General features: G+C 42.8%; 2 protein-coding genes across 2 annotated transcripts in view; one reads left to right on the top strand and one right to left on the bottom strand.

The window, feature by feature from the left end:
* The window catches only part of tmem169b (transmembrane protein 169b), a 462,028-nt gene that overhangs the window by 359,840 nt on the left and 84,433 nt on the right, over nt 1–17,755 (top strand). The gene's annotated exons all lie outside the window — the stretch shown is intronic.
* xrcc5 (X-ray repair complementing defective repair in Chinese hamster cells 5) overlaps nt 1–17,755 on the bottom strand; it is a 111,576-nt gene that overhangs the window by 37,559 nt on the left and 56,262 nt on the right. The window contains exons 10-13 of the mRNA XM_072261142.1: nt 15,849–15,911; nt 9,864–10,001; nt 9,472–9,562; nt 4,602–4,729 (exon numbers count right to left, since the gene is read on the bottom strand). Coding sequence (XP_072117243.1) covers nt 4,602–4,729; nt 9,472–9,562; nt 9,864–10,001; nt 15,849–15,911 — 420 coding nt within the window. The remainder of the gene's footprint in view (nt 1–4,601; nt 4,730–9,471; nt 9,563–9,863; nt 10,002–15,848; nt 15,912–17,755) is intronic.

Raw genomic sequence — 17,755 nt, forward strand, 5'->3', positions numbered from 1 at the left:
AAGAAAAACACAAAACAAGAATGGTGATCATGAAAGGACACCATGGAGGAAACCACTGCTCTCCAAGAAAAACATTGCTGCACATCTCAAGTTTGCAAAAGACCACCTGGATGTTCAACAATGCTTCTGGGACAATGTTCTGTGGACAGGTGAGACAAAAGTTGAACCCTTTAGCTGAATGCACATTGCTATGTTTGGAGGTAAAAGGCACTGCACACCATCATCAAAATTTCATCCCAACTGTGAAGCACGGTGGAAGGAGCACCAGGGTTTGAGGCTGCCTTGCTGCGTCAGGGCCTGGACAGCTTGCAATCATTGAGGGAACAGTTAATTCAAAATTGTAGCAAGACATTTTACAGGAGAATGTCAAGGCAGCAGTCCGTCACCTGAAACTTAATAGGAAGTGGATAATACAACAAGATAATGATACGAAAGACAAGAATAAATCAATAACAGAATGGTTTAAAAAGAAGAAAATTTGTGTTTTGGAATGGTCGAGTCATAGTCCTGACCTTAATTCTGTATTAATGTTGTGGAAGGACCTGAAGCAAGTAGTTCATGCAAAGAGGCCCACCAACATCCTAGAGTTGAAGCGGTTTTGTAAGGGTTAGTGGCCTAAAATTCCTCCAAGCCGATGAATAGAATTAATCAATAGTTACTGGAAATGTATGGTTGAAGTTATTACTGTACAAGGCAGTCACACCAGTTACTGAAAGCAAAAGTTCACAAATTTTTTCCAACAAACACACGTAATATTGGATCATGTTTCTCAATAAATAATTGAACAAGTATGAAGTTTTTTGTGTTATTTAATTGGGTTCTCTTTATCTAGCTTTAGGACTTGTGTGAAGATCTGATCACATTTTAAGTCACATTTATGCAGAAATAGAGAAAATTCTACAGGGTTCACAAATTTTCTGACACCACTGTATATCCACTCCCCTCTCTCTTATTTTTTATATACTTGAAAAAGCTTTTTTTATCCACCTTAAAACTGTTTGCTATCTTGCTTTCATATTTCACCTTTTTCCTCCTAATGATTCTTCTAGTTGCTTTCTGTAGGTTTTTAAAAGCTTCCCAATTCTCTATCTTCCTACTCATTTTTGCTTTGTTCCATGCCCTCTCTTTTGCTTTTACATGAGCTTTTGACTTTCCTTGTCAGCCACTGTTGTACTATTTTGCCAATTGAATATTACTTGTTTTTGGAATACATCCATCTTGCACCTTCTTCATTTTTCCCAGAAACTCAAGCCATCGCTGTACTATAAACCATAAGACCATAAGATATAGGAGCAGAAGTAGGCCATATGGCCCATCGAGCCTGCTCCGCCATTCAATCATGGGCCGATCCAATTCTTCCAGTCACCTCCACTCCCCTGCTTTCACCCCATACCCTTTGATGCCCTGGCTAATCAAGGACCTATCTGTCTTTGCCTTAAATACACCCAATGATTTGGCCTCCGCAGCCACTTGTAGCAACAAATTCCACAGATTTACCACCCTCTGACTAAAGTAATTTCTCTGTTCAAAAAGGACGTCCTTCAATCCTGAAGTCGTGCTCTCTTGTCCTAGAAACCCCTACCATGGAAAATAACTTCGCCATATCTAATCAGTTCATGCCTTTTAATATTCGGAACGTTCCTATGAGATCCCCCCCCTCATTCTCCTGAGCTCCAGGGAATAGAGCCCAAGAGTTTCCAGACGTTCTTCAGACAGTAACCCTTTCATTCCTGGAATCATTCCCGTGAATCTTCGCTGAACCCTCTCCAACGTCAGTATATCCTTTCTAAAATAAGCCCAAAACTGCACACAGTACTCCAAGTGTGGTCTCATGAGTGACTTATAGAGCCTCAACATCACTTCCCTGCTCTTATATTCTATACCTCTAGAAATGAATGCTAACATTGCATTTGCCTTCTTCACAAGCGACTCAACCTGGAGGTTAACCTTCAGAGTATCTTGCACAAGGACTCCCAACTCCCTTTGCATCTCTGCATTTTGAATTCTCTCCCCATCTAAATAATAGTCTGCCTGTTTATTTCTTCCACCAAAGTGCCAGACCATACACTTTCCAACATTGTATTTCATTTGTCACTTTTTTTGCCCATTCTCCTAAACTATCTGAGTCTCTCTGCTTCCTCAACACTACCCACTCCTCCATCTATCTTTGTATCATCGGCAAATTTAGCCACAAATCCATTAATACCGTAGTCCAAATCATTGACATACATCATAAAAAGAAGCGGTCCCAACGCCGACCCCTGTGGAACTCCACTGGCAACTGGCAGCCAGCAGCCAGCCAGAATAGGATCCCTTTATTCCCACTCTCTGTTTTCTCCTGACCAGCCAGTGCTCCATTCATGCCAGTAACTTCCCTGTAATTCCATGGGCTCTTATCTTGCTAAGCAGCCTCATGTGCGGCACCTTGTCAAAGGCCTTCTGAAAATCCAAGTACACCATGTCTACTGCATCTTCTTTGTCTACCCTGCTTGTACTTTCCTCAAAGAGTTGCAGTAGGTTTGTCAGGCAGGATTTCCCTTTCAGAAAACCATACTGGCTTTGGCCTATCTTGTCACGTGCCTCCAAGTACTCCATAATTTCATCCCTAACAATCAATTCCAACAACCTCCCAACCACTGATTTCAGGCTAACAGGTGTATAGTTTTCTTTCTGCTGCCTCCCACCCTTCTTAAATAGAGCAGCAACATTTGCAGTTTTCCAGTCATCCAGTACAATGCCAGAATCTATCGATTCTTGAAAGATCATTGTTAATGCTGTCATCCCTGACAGCATCTCCTTCCAATGTACCTTGGCCAGCTCCTCTCTCATACCAGTGTAATTTCCTTTACTCCACTGAAATACTATGTCAGACTTTACTTTCTCCCTATTAAATTTCAAGTTGAACTCAATCATATAATAATCACTGCTTCCTAAGGGCTCCTTTACCTTAAGCTCCCTAATCGCCTCCAGTTCATTACATAACACCCAATCCAGTATAGTTTATCCCTAAGTAGGCTCAGCGATAAGCTGCTCTAAAAAGCCATCTCATGGGCAATCAACAAATTCACTCCCTTGAAATCCATTTCCAGCCTGATCTTCCCCAATCTACCTGCATGTTAAAATCTCCCATGTCTATCATAACCTTACCCTTTTGACATGCCTTTTCTATTTTCCATTGTAATCTGGAGTCCACATCCCAGCGTGAAGATAACTACCATCAGAGTCCTTTTACCCCTGCTCCTATGTCACATCATTTTAATGATTTGGTGCCATTCTTTACCAGCAGAGCCATGCCAGTCCCTCTGTCTACCTCCCTATCCTTCCAATACAACATGTATTAGACATTCGGCTCCCAACTACAACCACCCTTCAGCCATGATTCAGTGATGGCCACAACATCATACTTGACAATCTGTAAAAGAACAAGATCATCCACCTTATTTCTTATACTCCATACACTGAGACATAACACTTTGAGTCGTATATTTGCTGCCCTTTTTGATTTCGCACCCTTAATGCACTGATACTCACCCTGCTGGCTGCAATTTTGTCCTTTCATCAGCCTGCCCTCCTGACAGTCTGACTGCACGCTATCTCTTCTTTTTTACCATTTGTCCTATCCTGAGTCTCTTCACTCCAGTTCCCATCCCACGCCAAATTAGATTAAACTCTTCCCAAAAGCTCTAACAAACCTACCTGAGAGAATATTGGTCCCCCTCGGGTTCAGGTGCAATCCGCCCCTTTTGTGCAGGTCATACCTCCCCGAGAAGAGATCCCAACAATCAAAGAACCTGAAGCCCTGCCCCTGCACCAGCTTCTCAGCTATGCATTTACTTGCCAAATCATCTGTTTCTACCTTCACTGGGTAGAAACTGAGTATGCCTGCGAGAAAACAAATCTCAGGGTTGTATATAGTGACATGTATGAACTCTGATAATACGTTTACTTTGAACTTTGAAATCAACACTCATGCCATCAGGTTGGAGGCTACTCAAACGGAATATCAGGTGTTGCTCCTCCAACCCAAGAGTGGCATCATTGTGGCAACAGAGGGCGCCATGGACTGACATGCTGGAATGGGAATGGGTGGCCACTGGGAAAGCTTGCCTTTTGCGAAGCAAAGGTGCTCAATGAAGTGGTCCCCAAATCTACGTTGGGTCTCACTGATGTGAAACATTGGCTGGGCCTCTTTGAAACCAAAAGGGTTTTGTCTGGATTCTGTGGAGCTAGGGCATGTGGACAAGGTCCTAAGTTCGTATTTGCATCTGTATTCACCAAGGGGAAGAAAATGGAGGACAGTGAATTTAGGGAGAGCCATATCGATAGTCTGGAGATCAGAATCAAGGAGCACATGCTTTAAGAATGGATAAATCCCCAGAGCCAGATGGGGTCATTCTAGCTTACTATGGGAAGCAACAAAGGAAATTGCTGGTGAATGAATGTAGATTATAGTCAGCAAGGGTACATGCATGGAAAATTATTGACTTCATTGAGTTTACTGAGGAGGGCAATAAATCCACATCAGGAAAAATGAAATATAAAAATGCAGTATTGTGATTTTCATTTAGGTCAACCAAATTCTGGTTTACTTCATACTTTACCTGAAACAGCCTCTGGAAGTAAGGATTGGGAATTTTGCTGACTTTGAAGAGATCCTCAAATTCTTCTCCATCATCCATCACTAAGCTCATCGAGTCAATCAGAGCATCCACAGCCGATAACTGCTCTTCTGTTGGAAATGAATACCCAAGGAGAGATAAAGCGATCTTGTTTTATTTAGACTCACAGAGTAACACAGCATGGATACAGGGTCTTTGGCCCAATGAGTCCATGACGATCACAGTCCACTTAGCGAGTGCCAATTTCCTGCATTCACAAAGTCAGTCATACAGTACCACAGCAGAGAAACAAGCCCTTAGGCCCATCTAGTCTGTGTTGAACTACAGTAGCATTCTGCCAAGTCCTATCAACTGGACATGCACCATAGCCCTCCCATCCAAAACTTCTCAAATGTTGCAATTGAACCCACATCCACCATTTCCTCTAGCTGTGTGTTTCACACTCTCACCACCCCGAGTGACAAAGGTCCCTCCCCAAGTTCTCTTGATATTTTAGCTTTTACCCTCAACCTACGACCTCTAGTTCGAGTCCCACCCAACCTCAGTGGAAAAAGCCTGTTTGCACTTACTCTATCTATAACTCTCATAATTTTGTATACCTCTATCAAATCTCCCCTCATTCTCCTGTGCTCCAGGGAATGAAGTCCTAATCTATCGAACATTTTCCCATAACAAATCCTTAAGTGTCAGCATCATCCTTGTAAATTTTTTCTGTTGACTCCCAGGTCTTGGGAGTCTAGTGAAGAGATTGCTTGGAAACATAGTACTGAAAGCAAGATTATCATGCAGCTTCTTCCCCAACCTGTCTACCTGTGTGCCACATTCAGGGAAGGACAGACTTGTATACCCGGTCTTTCTATTCAACGGCATTCCTTAGGGCTTTGAGAAGGATAAAGGCAGAAACCTAATTTCCAGACCAAGAAAATATGCAGAGGTTGATAGCCAACAATAGGGATAGGAGAAGTAGTAGAAGATTGAAAGGTTGCAAATGTTGTTCCCTTGTTCAACAAAGGGAGTCAAGATAACCCACAAATTATAGACTGAGTCTTTCTTTAGTGGTGGGCAAATTGTTGGAGAAGATGAGAGGCAGGAGTTATGAGCATTTGGAGAGACATCATCTGATTAGCGATAGTCAGCATGGCTTTGTCAAAGGAAGGTTGTGCCTTACGAGCCTGATTGAATTCTTTGAGGATGTGACAAAACACATTGATGAAGGTAAAGCAGTGGTTGTATTGTATATGGATTTCAGTAAGGCATTTGATAAGGTTCCCCATGCAAAGCTCATTCAGAAAGTAAGGAGGCATGGGATCCAAGGAGCCTTTGCTTTGTGGATCCAGAATTGGTTTGTCCACAGAAAGCAAAGGTTGGTTGTAGACGGGTCATATTCTGCATGGAGGACGGTGACCAGTGGTGTTCTGCAGGAATCTGTTCTGGGACCCCTCCTCTTTGTGATTTTTATAAGTGACCTGGATGGGGAAGTAGAAGGGTGGGTTAGTAAGTTTGCTGATGACACAAAGGTTGGGTGTGTTGTGGATAGTCTGGAGGGTTGTCAGAGGTTACAGTGTGACTTCGATAGGATGCAGAGCTGGGCTCAGAAGTGGCAGATGGGAGTTCAACCTAGATAAGTGTGAAGTGGTTCATTTCTGTAGGTCAAATTTGAAGACAGAATATATTATTAATGGTAAGACTCTTGGCAATGTGGAGGGTCAGCAAGACCTTGGGGTCTGTGTCCATAGGACACTCAAAGCTGCTGCGCAGGTTGACAGTGTTGTGATGGCTTATGGTGTGATGGCCCTCATCAACCATGGGATTGAGTTCAAGAACCGTGAGGTAATGGTACAGCTATATAAGACTTTGATCAGACCCCACTTGGAGTACTGTGTTCAGTTCTGGTCACCTCAGTACGGGAAGAATGTGGATACTATAGGGAGAGTGCAGAGGAGATTTACAAGGATGTTGCCTGGATTGGAGAGCATGCCTTATGAGAAAAGACTGAGTGAACATGGCCTTTTCTCCTTGGAGCAACAGAGGATGAGAGGTGACCTAATAGAGATGTATAAGATGATGAGAGGCATTGATCGTGTGGATAGCCAGAGGCTTTTTCCCAGGGCAGAAATGGCTAATACAAGGGGGCATAGTTTTAAAGTGCTTAGAAGCAGGTACAAGGGGGATGTCAGGGGTAAGTTTTTCCACACAGAGAGTGGGGGGGGGGGTGCGTGGAATGCACTGCCAATGACGGTGGTAGAAGCAGATACAATAGGGTCTTTTAATTTTTTTTTTACAAATAAAGAACTGTGCAAAAGCCTCAGCTGCCCTAGCTATATATGTGCCTAAAACCTTTGCACAGTACTGTACATATATGTCACCATATACAACCCTGAGCATTTTCTTGTGGGCATACTCAATAGATAACAAAATAGAATAATAGACTCAATGGAAGACAGCACTAACTTGGGCGGTTAACCAGTGTGTGAAAGACATAAGCTGTGCAAATACAAAAAGAAAAGAATAATAAAAAATTAAAAAATAAGCAATAAATATCGAGAACATGAGTGAAACTATTGCCATTGATTCAAGAGCCTGATGGTTGAGGGGTACTAACTGTTTTTGAACCTGGTGGTGCGAGTCCTGAGACTTTTGTACCTGCTTCCTGATGGCAACAGGAGAAGTGAGCATGACCTGTGTGGATGGGGTCCCTGATGATGGAAACTGCTTTCCTGCGACAGCACGAGATGTGCTCAATGGTGGGAGGACCTTATTGATGATGGACTGGGCCATATCCACTACTTTTTGTAGAATTTTCCATTCAAGGGATTGGTGCTTCTTTACTAGGCTGTGATGCAGCCAGGCAACGTTCTCTCCACCACAGAACTATAGAAGTTTGTCAAAGTTTTAGATGTCATGCTGTATCTTTGTAAACTCCTAAGGAAGTAGAAGCACTGCCATGCTTTCTTCGTAATTGCACTTACGTTCTGAGCCCCAGACAAGTCCTCTGAAATGATAACACCAAGGAATTTAATGTTGCTGACCCTCTCCACTTCTGATCCTCCGTTAAGGACTGGCTCATGGACCTCTGCTTTCCTCCTGCTGAAGTCAATAACCAGCTCCTTGGTCTTGCTGACATTGAGTAAGAGATTGTTGTGACACCACTCAGCCAGATCTTTAATCCTCCTCCTATATGCTAATTCGTCACCACCTCTGATTCAGCCTACAACAGTGTTGTTATCAGCAAACTTGACTCATAGCCACATAATCATAAGTATAACATGAGTAGAGCAGGGGGCTAAGGACACAGATTCGTGGTGCACCTGTGCTGATGGGGGTTGTGGGGAGATGTTATTGCCAATTCAAACTGACTGGGGTCTGCAAGTGAGGAAATCAAGGATCCATTTGCACAAGGAAGTATTGAGGCCGTCTTGAAGCTTATTGATTAGTTTTGAAGGGATGATAGTATTGAATGCTGAGCTATAGTAGATAAAGAGTATCATGATAATTCATCTTTACTGTCCCGATGTTCCAGGGTTGAGTGAAGAGCCAGTGAGACGGCATCTGCTGCAACAGCGGGTAAATTGGAGCAGATTCAAGTCACACCTCAGGCAGGAACTAATATGCTTCTGTAACAATCTCTCAAAACACTTCATCACATTTGACGCAAGTGTTACTGGCCGATGGTAATTGAGGCAGATTACCACGCTCTTCTTAGGCACTGGTACGTGAAGCCTGCTTAAAGCAGGTGAGTACCTCAGACTGCTGAAGTGAGAGGTTAGAGATCCAGTGAACACTCCAGCCAGTTTATCAGCAGAGTTTTTTTCAGTAACCTGGCCAGGTACTCCGCCTGGGCCGGATGCTTCTTGTGGGTTCACCCAACCTGAAGGCTGCTCACATGTCGGCCTCACAGACTGAAATACCTGGAGCTTTGGGGGCTGTGGGGGTTTGTGATGGATCCTCCATTTTTTGATAGTCAAAGCGAGCATAGGAGGCACTGAGCTCATTTGGAGGTGAAGCCCTGCTGCCGCCTACGTCACTTGATTTTACTTTATAAGTGGTGACAGTATTCAAGCCCTGCCACAACTGTCGAGAATTCTTCATTGATTCAAATGTAATTGGGAATTGCAACTTTGCCCATGAAATGCTTTCCAGAGATTGTACCTGAACCTCTTGTAACTTTCTTCGTCACCAGACTTGAATGCCTCCGAACTGGCCCTCAGCAGGTTGCATCCAGGGCTTCTGGTTGGTGAAGACTGAATGGTTTTGTGGGGACACACTCGTCTACGATGTTTTTTTAACATAAAGTCCGTGGTAGTCAGTCAGCTCCTCAGATGAGTCTTTGAATGGGGCCCAATCCACTGACTTGAAGCAATCCCATAGCTGCTCCTCTGCCTACTGTGACCGCCTCTTTGTTGTCCTAATCTCTGGAGTTTTGCTCTTTAGCTTCAGCTTGTATACAGGTAGGAGAAGGACAGCCAAGTGATCAGATTTCCCAAATTGGAGCCTGGGCATGGAACGGTAGGCTTTCCTTATCTTAATATTACAGTAGTCTAGTGTGTTGGCTCTTCTGGTGTTTCTTTGTATTTACTGTGAATGCTCCCAAGAAAATGAATCTCAGGGTAGTAATATGGTGACATATACAAACGTTGATAATAAATTTCCTTTGAACATAGCATCAGACAACACAATTATAACTTCACGTCAGCCCGGCTCCTAATCCAAAACCATTAACATCTGATTAGCCTGTTTTCCACTGCATGATGTTTGCTATACATTGTTGTTAAATTTTACTTCTATGTTTTTTCCAAGGCCATGAAAATCATGAACCCTAATGTGTGAACTTCTCTCCACTATTGCCACCTACCAGAAGCTGCAGCTTTCTTGTTGTTCTTCAGAGAACTGAAAGTAAACTGTCGAAGATCCTCCATGAATGGGAGTTGGATGTAGATTAAACACTGAGGGGAGAAGAGCCATGACGGGAGATCAGATTAATTTAGTTTGAAACCAATATAGTCTCAATTATAATTCTGTTACAGCAAGAACCGAAACATCCACTAGCCAGTGAAATGCAGCAAACTAGGATTCAGTCTAAGGCCTGATTCTCAAATGCATCATTTCATTTTACAAATACTGATGATCTTGGCATATTTACAGCATTTCTGCTGTAGCCTTAAAAATATTTCCACTTGTCTTAAATTTAATCATTTCCTCTTCACCTTCATGTCATCCCCATTTATGTCATGCCAAGCTCATTACCTCATATTTGTCTTTAATCAAAGGAAAGGCCACTCCAACTTGTGGGTGTGATCTCCGGTCATAAACATAACGAACTATTGCCACCATTTCCAGCTCTTCCAATGAATGAATCAGTGCTGACAAAGCCACTGCAGCGTGCTGGGGGAACAAAAACAAAGTGCACTCCAATGGTCAACACTACAGAATTCTAGGAATGCTAAATTGCTGTCATGTTTATTAAAGGAGAAGGGAAAGGCAGTTACAATAGTACAGTCAGCTTGGGATGGCAAACAATATTGAGAGAGACAGGTTAATCAAAGAGACGTCAGCATGGCTTTGATAAGGACAAGCCTTGCGTGACTAACTTAAAAGGTTTTGGATGCAGCAAGTTCCCATAAGGACAGGGCATGATACAGGGTGCTAGGATTTTGACAACTGTTCAGTCACAGAAAGCAATACCCTTTTCCTTGATTTCCTTAATATCTAAAAGTCTATTGATCTGTTTTGAATTAACTGAATAACTGGGCTTCCAAAACACTCCACAGGAAGAAACTTCCAAAGGTTCTCCCTCCTCTGAGTGAAAACAAATTTCTTTGTTTCCAAGCTAATCAATTTTCCCTCTCCCATTTACAAACTACATTACCCCTTGTTCTGCAGTACTCAGTCCATGGGAAATCTAATTCCAGCAATTAATAAAACACTACAGCAAATTACAGCCCCTTCATCCCACAATGTTGTGCTGACCCTTTAACCTATCCAAGGTCAATCTAACCCTTGTAGGAAGGAAGGGTTAGATTTATCTTAAAGTAGGTTAAAGGGCTGGTACAACATCATGGGCCAAAGGGCCTGTACAATGCTGCCATGTTTTACGTTCCCTCCCACACAGCAGTCCATTTCCATTCCATCTACATACCTATCTAAGAATCTCATAAATGCCCTTAATGTTTCTGCCTTTACCATCACCCCTGACATGTTCAACTGACCTACCACTCTCTGTGTAAAAATCTACCTCTGACATCTCCTGAACACTTTCCTTCAAACACCTTAAAATTATGTCCCCTCGTATTAGCCACTTCCAGCCTGAGGAAAAGTCTCTGGCCTCTAATCTCGATCTACGCCTCTTATCATCTTGTAAATCTCTATGAAGTCACCTCTCAAAGAGAAAAGCCCTAGTTCACTCAAACTATCCTTATAAGGCATGCCCTCTAGTCCAGGCAGTATCCCAGTAAATCTCCTCTCCACCTTCTCCAAAGCTTCCACTTCCTTCTGATAATGAGATAACCAGAACTGAACACAATTCTCCAAGTTGAACTCAATCTCCCAATTAATGAAGGCCAACACATCATGCGCTTTCTTAATCATCCTAACAACTTGCACTGCAACTTTGAGGGATCTATTAACCCAAGATCCTCCACACGGTTAAGAATGCTGCCATTAACCTTGTATTTTGCCTTTAAGTTCGACCTTTCAAAGTGAATCACTTCACACTTTTCCAGATTGAACTCCAACTCCCTCCTCTCAGTTCATCACTGCATCCAATCAATATCCCGTTGTAACCTAAAACAAATTTCTACATTGTCCACAACACTACCAGCCTTTGTGTCATCTGCAAACTTACTAACAAACGCTTCCACTTTCTCATCCAAATCATTTATAAAAATCACAAACTGCACAGTTAGACTTTTCAGTAAGATGGACACAAAAGTTGGTGGTGTTATGGATAGTGTAGAGGATTGTCGAAGATTGCAGAGAGACAGTGATAAGATGCAGAAGTGGGCTGAGAAGTGGCAGATGGAGTTCAACCCAGAGAAGTGTGAGGTGGTACACTTTGGAAGGACAAACTCCAAAGCAGAGTAAAAGTAAATGGCAGGATACTTGGAAGCATGGATAGAAGACTGGCTGACTGGCAGAAGGGAAAAAGTGGGAATAAAGGGGGCCTTTAGTCGCTGGCTGCCAGTGACTAGCGGTGTTCCGCTGAGTTTGGTGTTGGACCACTTTTTTCACGGTTTATGTCGATGATTTGGATGAAAGAATTCATGGCTTTATAGTGAAGCTTGCAGAGATATGAAGATAGTTGGAGGAGCAGGTAGTGTTGAGGAAGCAGGGTGTCTGCAGAAGGACAAAGTGGCAGATGGAATATTGTGTAAGGAACTACACGGTCTTACACTTTTGACAGGAAGAATAACTGTGAGGACTATTTTTTCAATGGGGAGACAATTCAAAAATCAGAGGTGCAAGGCACTTGTAAGTCCTTGTGCAGGATTCCCTAAAGGTTAATTTGCAGGTTGAGTTGGTGGTAAGGAAGACAAATGGTATGCTAACATTCATTCTGAGAGGACTAAAATATAGGAGCAAGGAGGCTTTATAAGGTGTTGGTCAGACTGCAATTGGAGAATTGTGAGCAGTTTTGGCCCCTTATCTAAGGAACGATGTGCTGGGATTGGAGAGGATCCAGAGGAGGTTCACGAGCACAAGTCCAGGAATTAAAGGGTTAATGTATGAGTACTGCTTGATGTCTCTGGGCCTGTACTCATTAGAATTTAGAAGAATGAGGTGGGATCTCATTGAATCCTATCGAATATTGAAAGGCCTAGATAAAATGGATATGGAGAGGTTGTTTCCCATAGTGGGTGAGTCTAGGACCAGACGGTGCTGTCTCAAAGTGTAGGGATGTCCATTTAGAACATGGATGAGGAGGAAGTTATTTAGCTAGAGGGCAATGAATCTGTGAAATTCATTGCTACAGACAGCTGTGGAGGCCAAATCATTGGGTATCTTTAATGTAAAGGTTCATAGGTTCTTGATTAGTCAGGGTGTCAAAGGTTATGGGGAGCAGATGGGAGAATGGTGTTGAGAAGAGTAATGTATCAGCTACGATGGAATAGCAGAGCAGACTCTATGGGCTGAATAGCGTAATTCTGCTCCTATGGCTTATGGTTACATCCTACAATTATCTCATTCTCCTCCATGACCTTTGGTGAATACTGATGCAAAATACTAGGCTAGTGCCTCGCCCGGATCCTCTGGCTTCAGGCATAAATGTCCCCTTTAGTCTAAAATGGTCCTATTCTCTCCCTAGCTACCCAACTTGGACTTCTGATCTCACATTCTACCTCTAATGATCTTGCACTTTATTGGTCAACTACACTGTACTTTCTTTGTAGCTCTTACACTGTATTCTGCATTGTTATTATTTTATCTCAATGCACTTGTGCAATGATCTGATCTGTGTGGACAGTATGCAAGACAGTTTTTCTCTGTATCTCATACATGTGACAACAATAAGCCAATTTCAATTCCCATTCCAAGGTCAGTCCTGAATTCTGATCAGCTGGTCTTTGCACGACTGCCATATGTCTGATGTGAGTTTTCCAATAATAGCTACCCCTCCACTCTGTCTTGCCATTGGATCCTGATGGGAATTGGGAAGAGACAGTGAGACTTAAATCCAAATCACGTGCTAGTCTTGACACTATCATAATGGTGTCGAGGACCTCATCGATGTCAACGATGGATGAACACACCCCTCAATCTATTCTCCCTAGCTGCTGCGTTCTCCCAGTTTAGCACTTTCCCCTGAGATCCAAATTTATCCTTATTCACAACTATCTTAATACCCAAGAAGCTGTAGTCATTGTTCTCTTTCTGAAACTTAAATCACTTGGTTTCCCAATACAAGGACCAATATGGCCACCCCTCTAGTTGGACAATCTACATACAAGAAATTCTCTTGGATGCAACAAACAAATTGTGCCCTGTTTAAGCACTAAGGAAGTCCCAATATAGGGGAAGTAAAAGTCCTTATTGTTCTATCTTCCTTACTTCTATAATGAAACCATTCATTAGAAAGACTAATATACCATTTAATTTCTATTGTACCTGCATCTTGGCCTTCACTGAGTTGGGTGTACTGCAAGTACACCCAGATCCCTTTGAAAACTATCTGATTTCTAACCATTAAATAAATATTCTTCTCTTATGAGCATCAAAGTACAGGACTACACAACATTCTTTATTATATTCCATTTACTACGTTCTCTTCCACACAGCTTGTTTGTTTTTCCTCCTAAAGGCCCTTACATCAATCTTCAAACTCACAACCTGCCTAGTTTAGTGCTGTCAGCATACCTGTTCCTTCATATACAAGAGAAAATCTGCAGATGCTGGAAATCCAAGCAACACACACAAAATGTTGGAGGAACTCAGCAAGCCAGGCAGCATCTATGGAAAAGAGTACAGTCGACATTTCGGGACAAGACCCTTCATCAGGACTGGAGAAAAAAAGATGAGGAGTGAGAAAGTGGTGGGAGGAAGGAAGAATCACATGGTAATAGGGGAAACCGGGAGTTGGGGGGGGAAGGGGTGAAGTAAAGAGCTGGGAATTTGATTGGTGAAAGAGATACAGGGTTGGAGAAACCTGATAGGAGAGGACAGAAGGCCGTGGAAGAAAGGGGGCATTTTAATTCCACTTCCTATTCCGACATGTCAGTTCATGTCTACTGTCGTGTTGAGGTCATACTCAGGTTGGAGGAGCACCACCTTGTATTCTATCTGGGTAGCCTCCAACCTGATGGCATGAACATCGATTTCTCAAGCTTCTGGTAATGCCCTCCCCACCCCCATCATTCCCCATTCCCACTCTTACCTCATCTCCTTACTTGCCCATCACCTCCCTCTGGTACTCCTCCCCCTTTTCTTTCTTCCATGGCCTTCAGTCCTTTCCTATCAGGTTTCCCCTTCTCCAGCCCTGTATCTCTTTCACCAATCAACTTCCCAGCTCTTTACTTCACCCCTCCCCCTCCCTCTTGGTTTCATCCATCACCTCGTATTTCTTCCTCCCCACCCACCCACCCTTTCCACTTTCTAACTCTGACTTCTCATCTTTTTTTTCTCCAGTCCTGATGAAGGATCTTGGTCTGAAACGTCAACTACCCTTTTTGCATAGATGCTGCCTGGTGTGCTGAGTTCCTCCAGCACTGTGTGTGTGATACCTGGTTCCTTGATTTCTCATGGTCGTGAAGTCATAAAGCAGAAAAGTAGGCTGTTTGCCCCTCCACGTCAATGTCAACAATCTATTATTCATTTAATACTACTTTTTCTCTCCCTTTCTTGAAAAATTATTTGGTGTTTTCCAATCTACTGAAACTTACAAAGAATCTAGACAATTTTGCAATTTGGAACTCTGTGAAGTAGTATCAGTAAAATAAGAATGATATACTGCCACGGAAATTCTGAACAGTATCTCTCTAGCACCACTTCAACTGGGTACTATCATTCTGGCACCACTCTAAGTGGTTACGATGCAGCTGGGTACTATCTCCCTGGCACCATACACCATTATGTATTTACTGCACCACTACAACTGGGTACTATCTCGCTGGTTACTAGCTTCCTAGCACCACTCCAAGTAGATACTATCCAATTAGGTACTATCATTCTGGCACAACTCCAACTGGGTGCTATCTCCCTGGCACCAATCCAACTAGGTACTATCCAGTTGGGTCCCATATACCTGGCATCACTCCAACTGGGTTCTATCTCCCCGACACCACTAGCTGCGTTTACTGCATGGCTCCAAGTGGGTACCATCTCCCTGGCACCACTCCAAATGCAATTACCGCAAAAAAAAAGAGCCAGGACATTCTAAAGTGGATTAAAAATGTTGGAAATTGGAAACAGAAACGCACTAAGTTCTGGAAATACACAGGAAGTCTGACATCATCTGTGAGAAGAGAAACGGCACCCACGTCAATGACCCCTCTTCAGAATATGTCATTCTCCCTGAATTGGTTGCTAGATGATTTAAGGAAAAAATGCAGCTTCCTCCTAACAAAGGTATTTTAATCAGATGAAAAGCACATCAGAGATCTTGGCACAAGAGGCATTACCAATCCCTAAAGATGTAGCAAAAAGTAACTCCAAGACTAGGAGAAATATCATAGGACCATGCCCAAGAAAACAGATTGAAGCTGAGCTGCTAATTGCAATGACTTACGTGTTCCTCACCTCGTCATCTTTTGCAGCAAAGACCTTCAGCGCCTGCCGTCCAATATAATAATTCTGCAAGACCTGTAGTTCAAGGAAACACAGAACAGTGATATTCACCTAGTTAAGGCATAACTGTTAGAAAGCAAACAACATCACAGGAAATTAAAATCAAATAATTTTCTGCCTGGGTGCAATAAAGCCTTTCTAATTATTCATCAAATTCTCTAACTTGAGATAAAATAAAATGCTTTCTAGAACATTAAAACCACAGCATAGTACAGGCCATTCTGCCCACTATATTGTGCCAATCTTTTAACCTACTCCAAGATCAATTTAACACTTCACTACCAAGGCATTTGACAAGGTTCCTTATGGTAGGCCCAATCAGAAAGTCAGGAGGCATGAGATCTAGGTAAACTTGGCTGTGTGGATTCATAAATAGCTTGTCTATAGGAGGTACAGGGTGATAGCAGATGGAGCATACTCTGCCTGGAGGCATGGGTGGCATCAGGGATTACACCTTAGTCAATTCTCAAGATGTAATGGGGTCAAGTGAGTAGCAGTGTTCCACTCTGGGACCCTTGCTCTTTATGAGTTTTATATATTTGAATGAGGAAATAGAAAGATGGGTTAGTAAGTCTGCAGGTGACAACAAGGTTGGTAGCATTGTGAATAGTATAGAAGGTTGTTGTCGGTTGAAACAGAACATTGATAAATATAGAGCTGGGCTGAGAAGTGACAGATGGAGCTCAATCGGAAAAGTGTAAAGTGATTCACTTTGGAAAGTTGAACTTGGAGGCAGAATACAGTGTTAATGGCAGGATATTTAGCAGTGTGGAGAAACAGAGAGATCTTGGAATCCGTGTCCACAGAACCCTCAAGTTGCTGCACAGGTTAATAGGATGTTTAAGAAGGCGTATAGTGTGTTGTTCTTGATTAGTCAGGGGACTGAGTTCAAGAGACAAAAAGTAATTCACAGCTCTACGAAACTCTGGTTAGACCATACTTAGTCATAAATTCAGAGTCAAATAGCATCATAGCACCAAAACAGGCCCTTTGATCCTTTCAGTCTGAGCCGAACCATAATTCTGCCTAGTGCCATTGACATGGACCTGGACCATAGACCTCCTCTGCCTTCCCATCCATGTACTCATCCAAAATTCTCATTAATGTTGCAAATGAACCAACAAACACCAGTTCCTCTGGCAGCCTTTTCACACTCTTACCACCCTCTGAGTGAAGAAGTTTCCCCTCAGGTTCCTTTAAACCTTTCACCTTTCACTTTTAAACCATGACCTCCAGTTGTAGTCTCACCCAATCTTAGCGATAAAAGCCTGCTTGCATTTCTCTATGCGCAATTTGACACAAAAATGATGTGACATCGAGGAAAGCTCCCTCTCTCCAATGAACAGGCACTCTGTCAGGCCACATCCAAGGTGGAGGATCCTAGCAGAGTAAACCCATGCAAAGCTGTGGGGCTGGATGATCTAACCTGGAGCTACAACACCTCCTCATTAGTCAAGGTAGCACAGCAGCTTCTACACTTTCTGAGGAGATTGAGGTGGGCAAAGCTCCCCACCCCCTTGCCAACAACTTTCTTAAGCGACACCATCGAGAGTATCCTGTCTGGCCAAGTCTCACTGATCAAGTTCAACAGGGAGGAGGGGGACTCCAATGATCCTCTCAGTGGTTTTTACCTTTGTCTGTAGGGTCTTGTGGTCCAATACTTTGCAGCTTCTGTATTGCATTATGAAGCAGCCAGACAGGATACTCTGGCAGTCCTCTGGTACAAGAAGGTAGACTTTTAATCTCACCATCTACATCTTTATGATTTGCACCTCACAGTCTACTGCACTTTCATTATGGTTTTTGTACTTCATTCTGCATTCTGTTATTGTTTTAGCTTGTTCTACCTTAATGATCTG

Source organism: Mobula birostris, chromosome 6 (assembly GCF_030028105.1).
Source record: "Mobula birostris isolate sMobBir1 chromosome 6, sMobBir1.hap1, whole genome shotgun sequence".
Classification (NCBI taxonomy): domain Eukaryota; kingdom Metazoa; phylum Chordata; class Chondrichthyes; order Myliobatiformes; family Myliobatidae; genus Mobula; species Mobula birostris.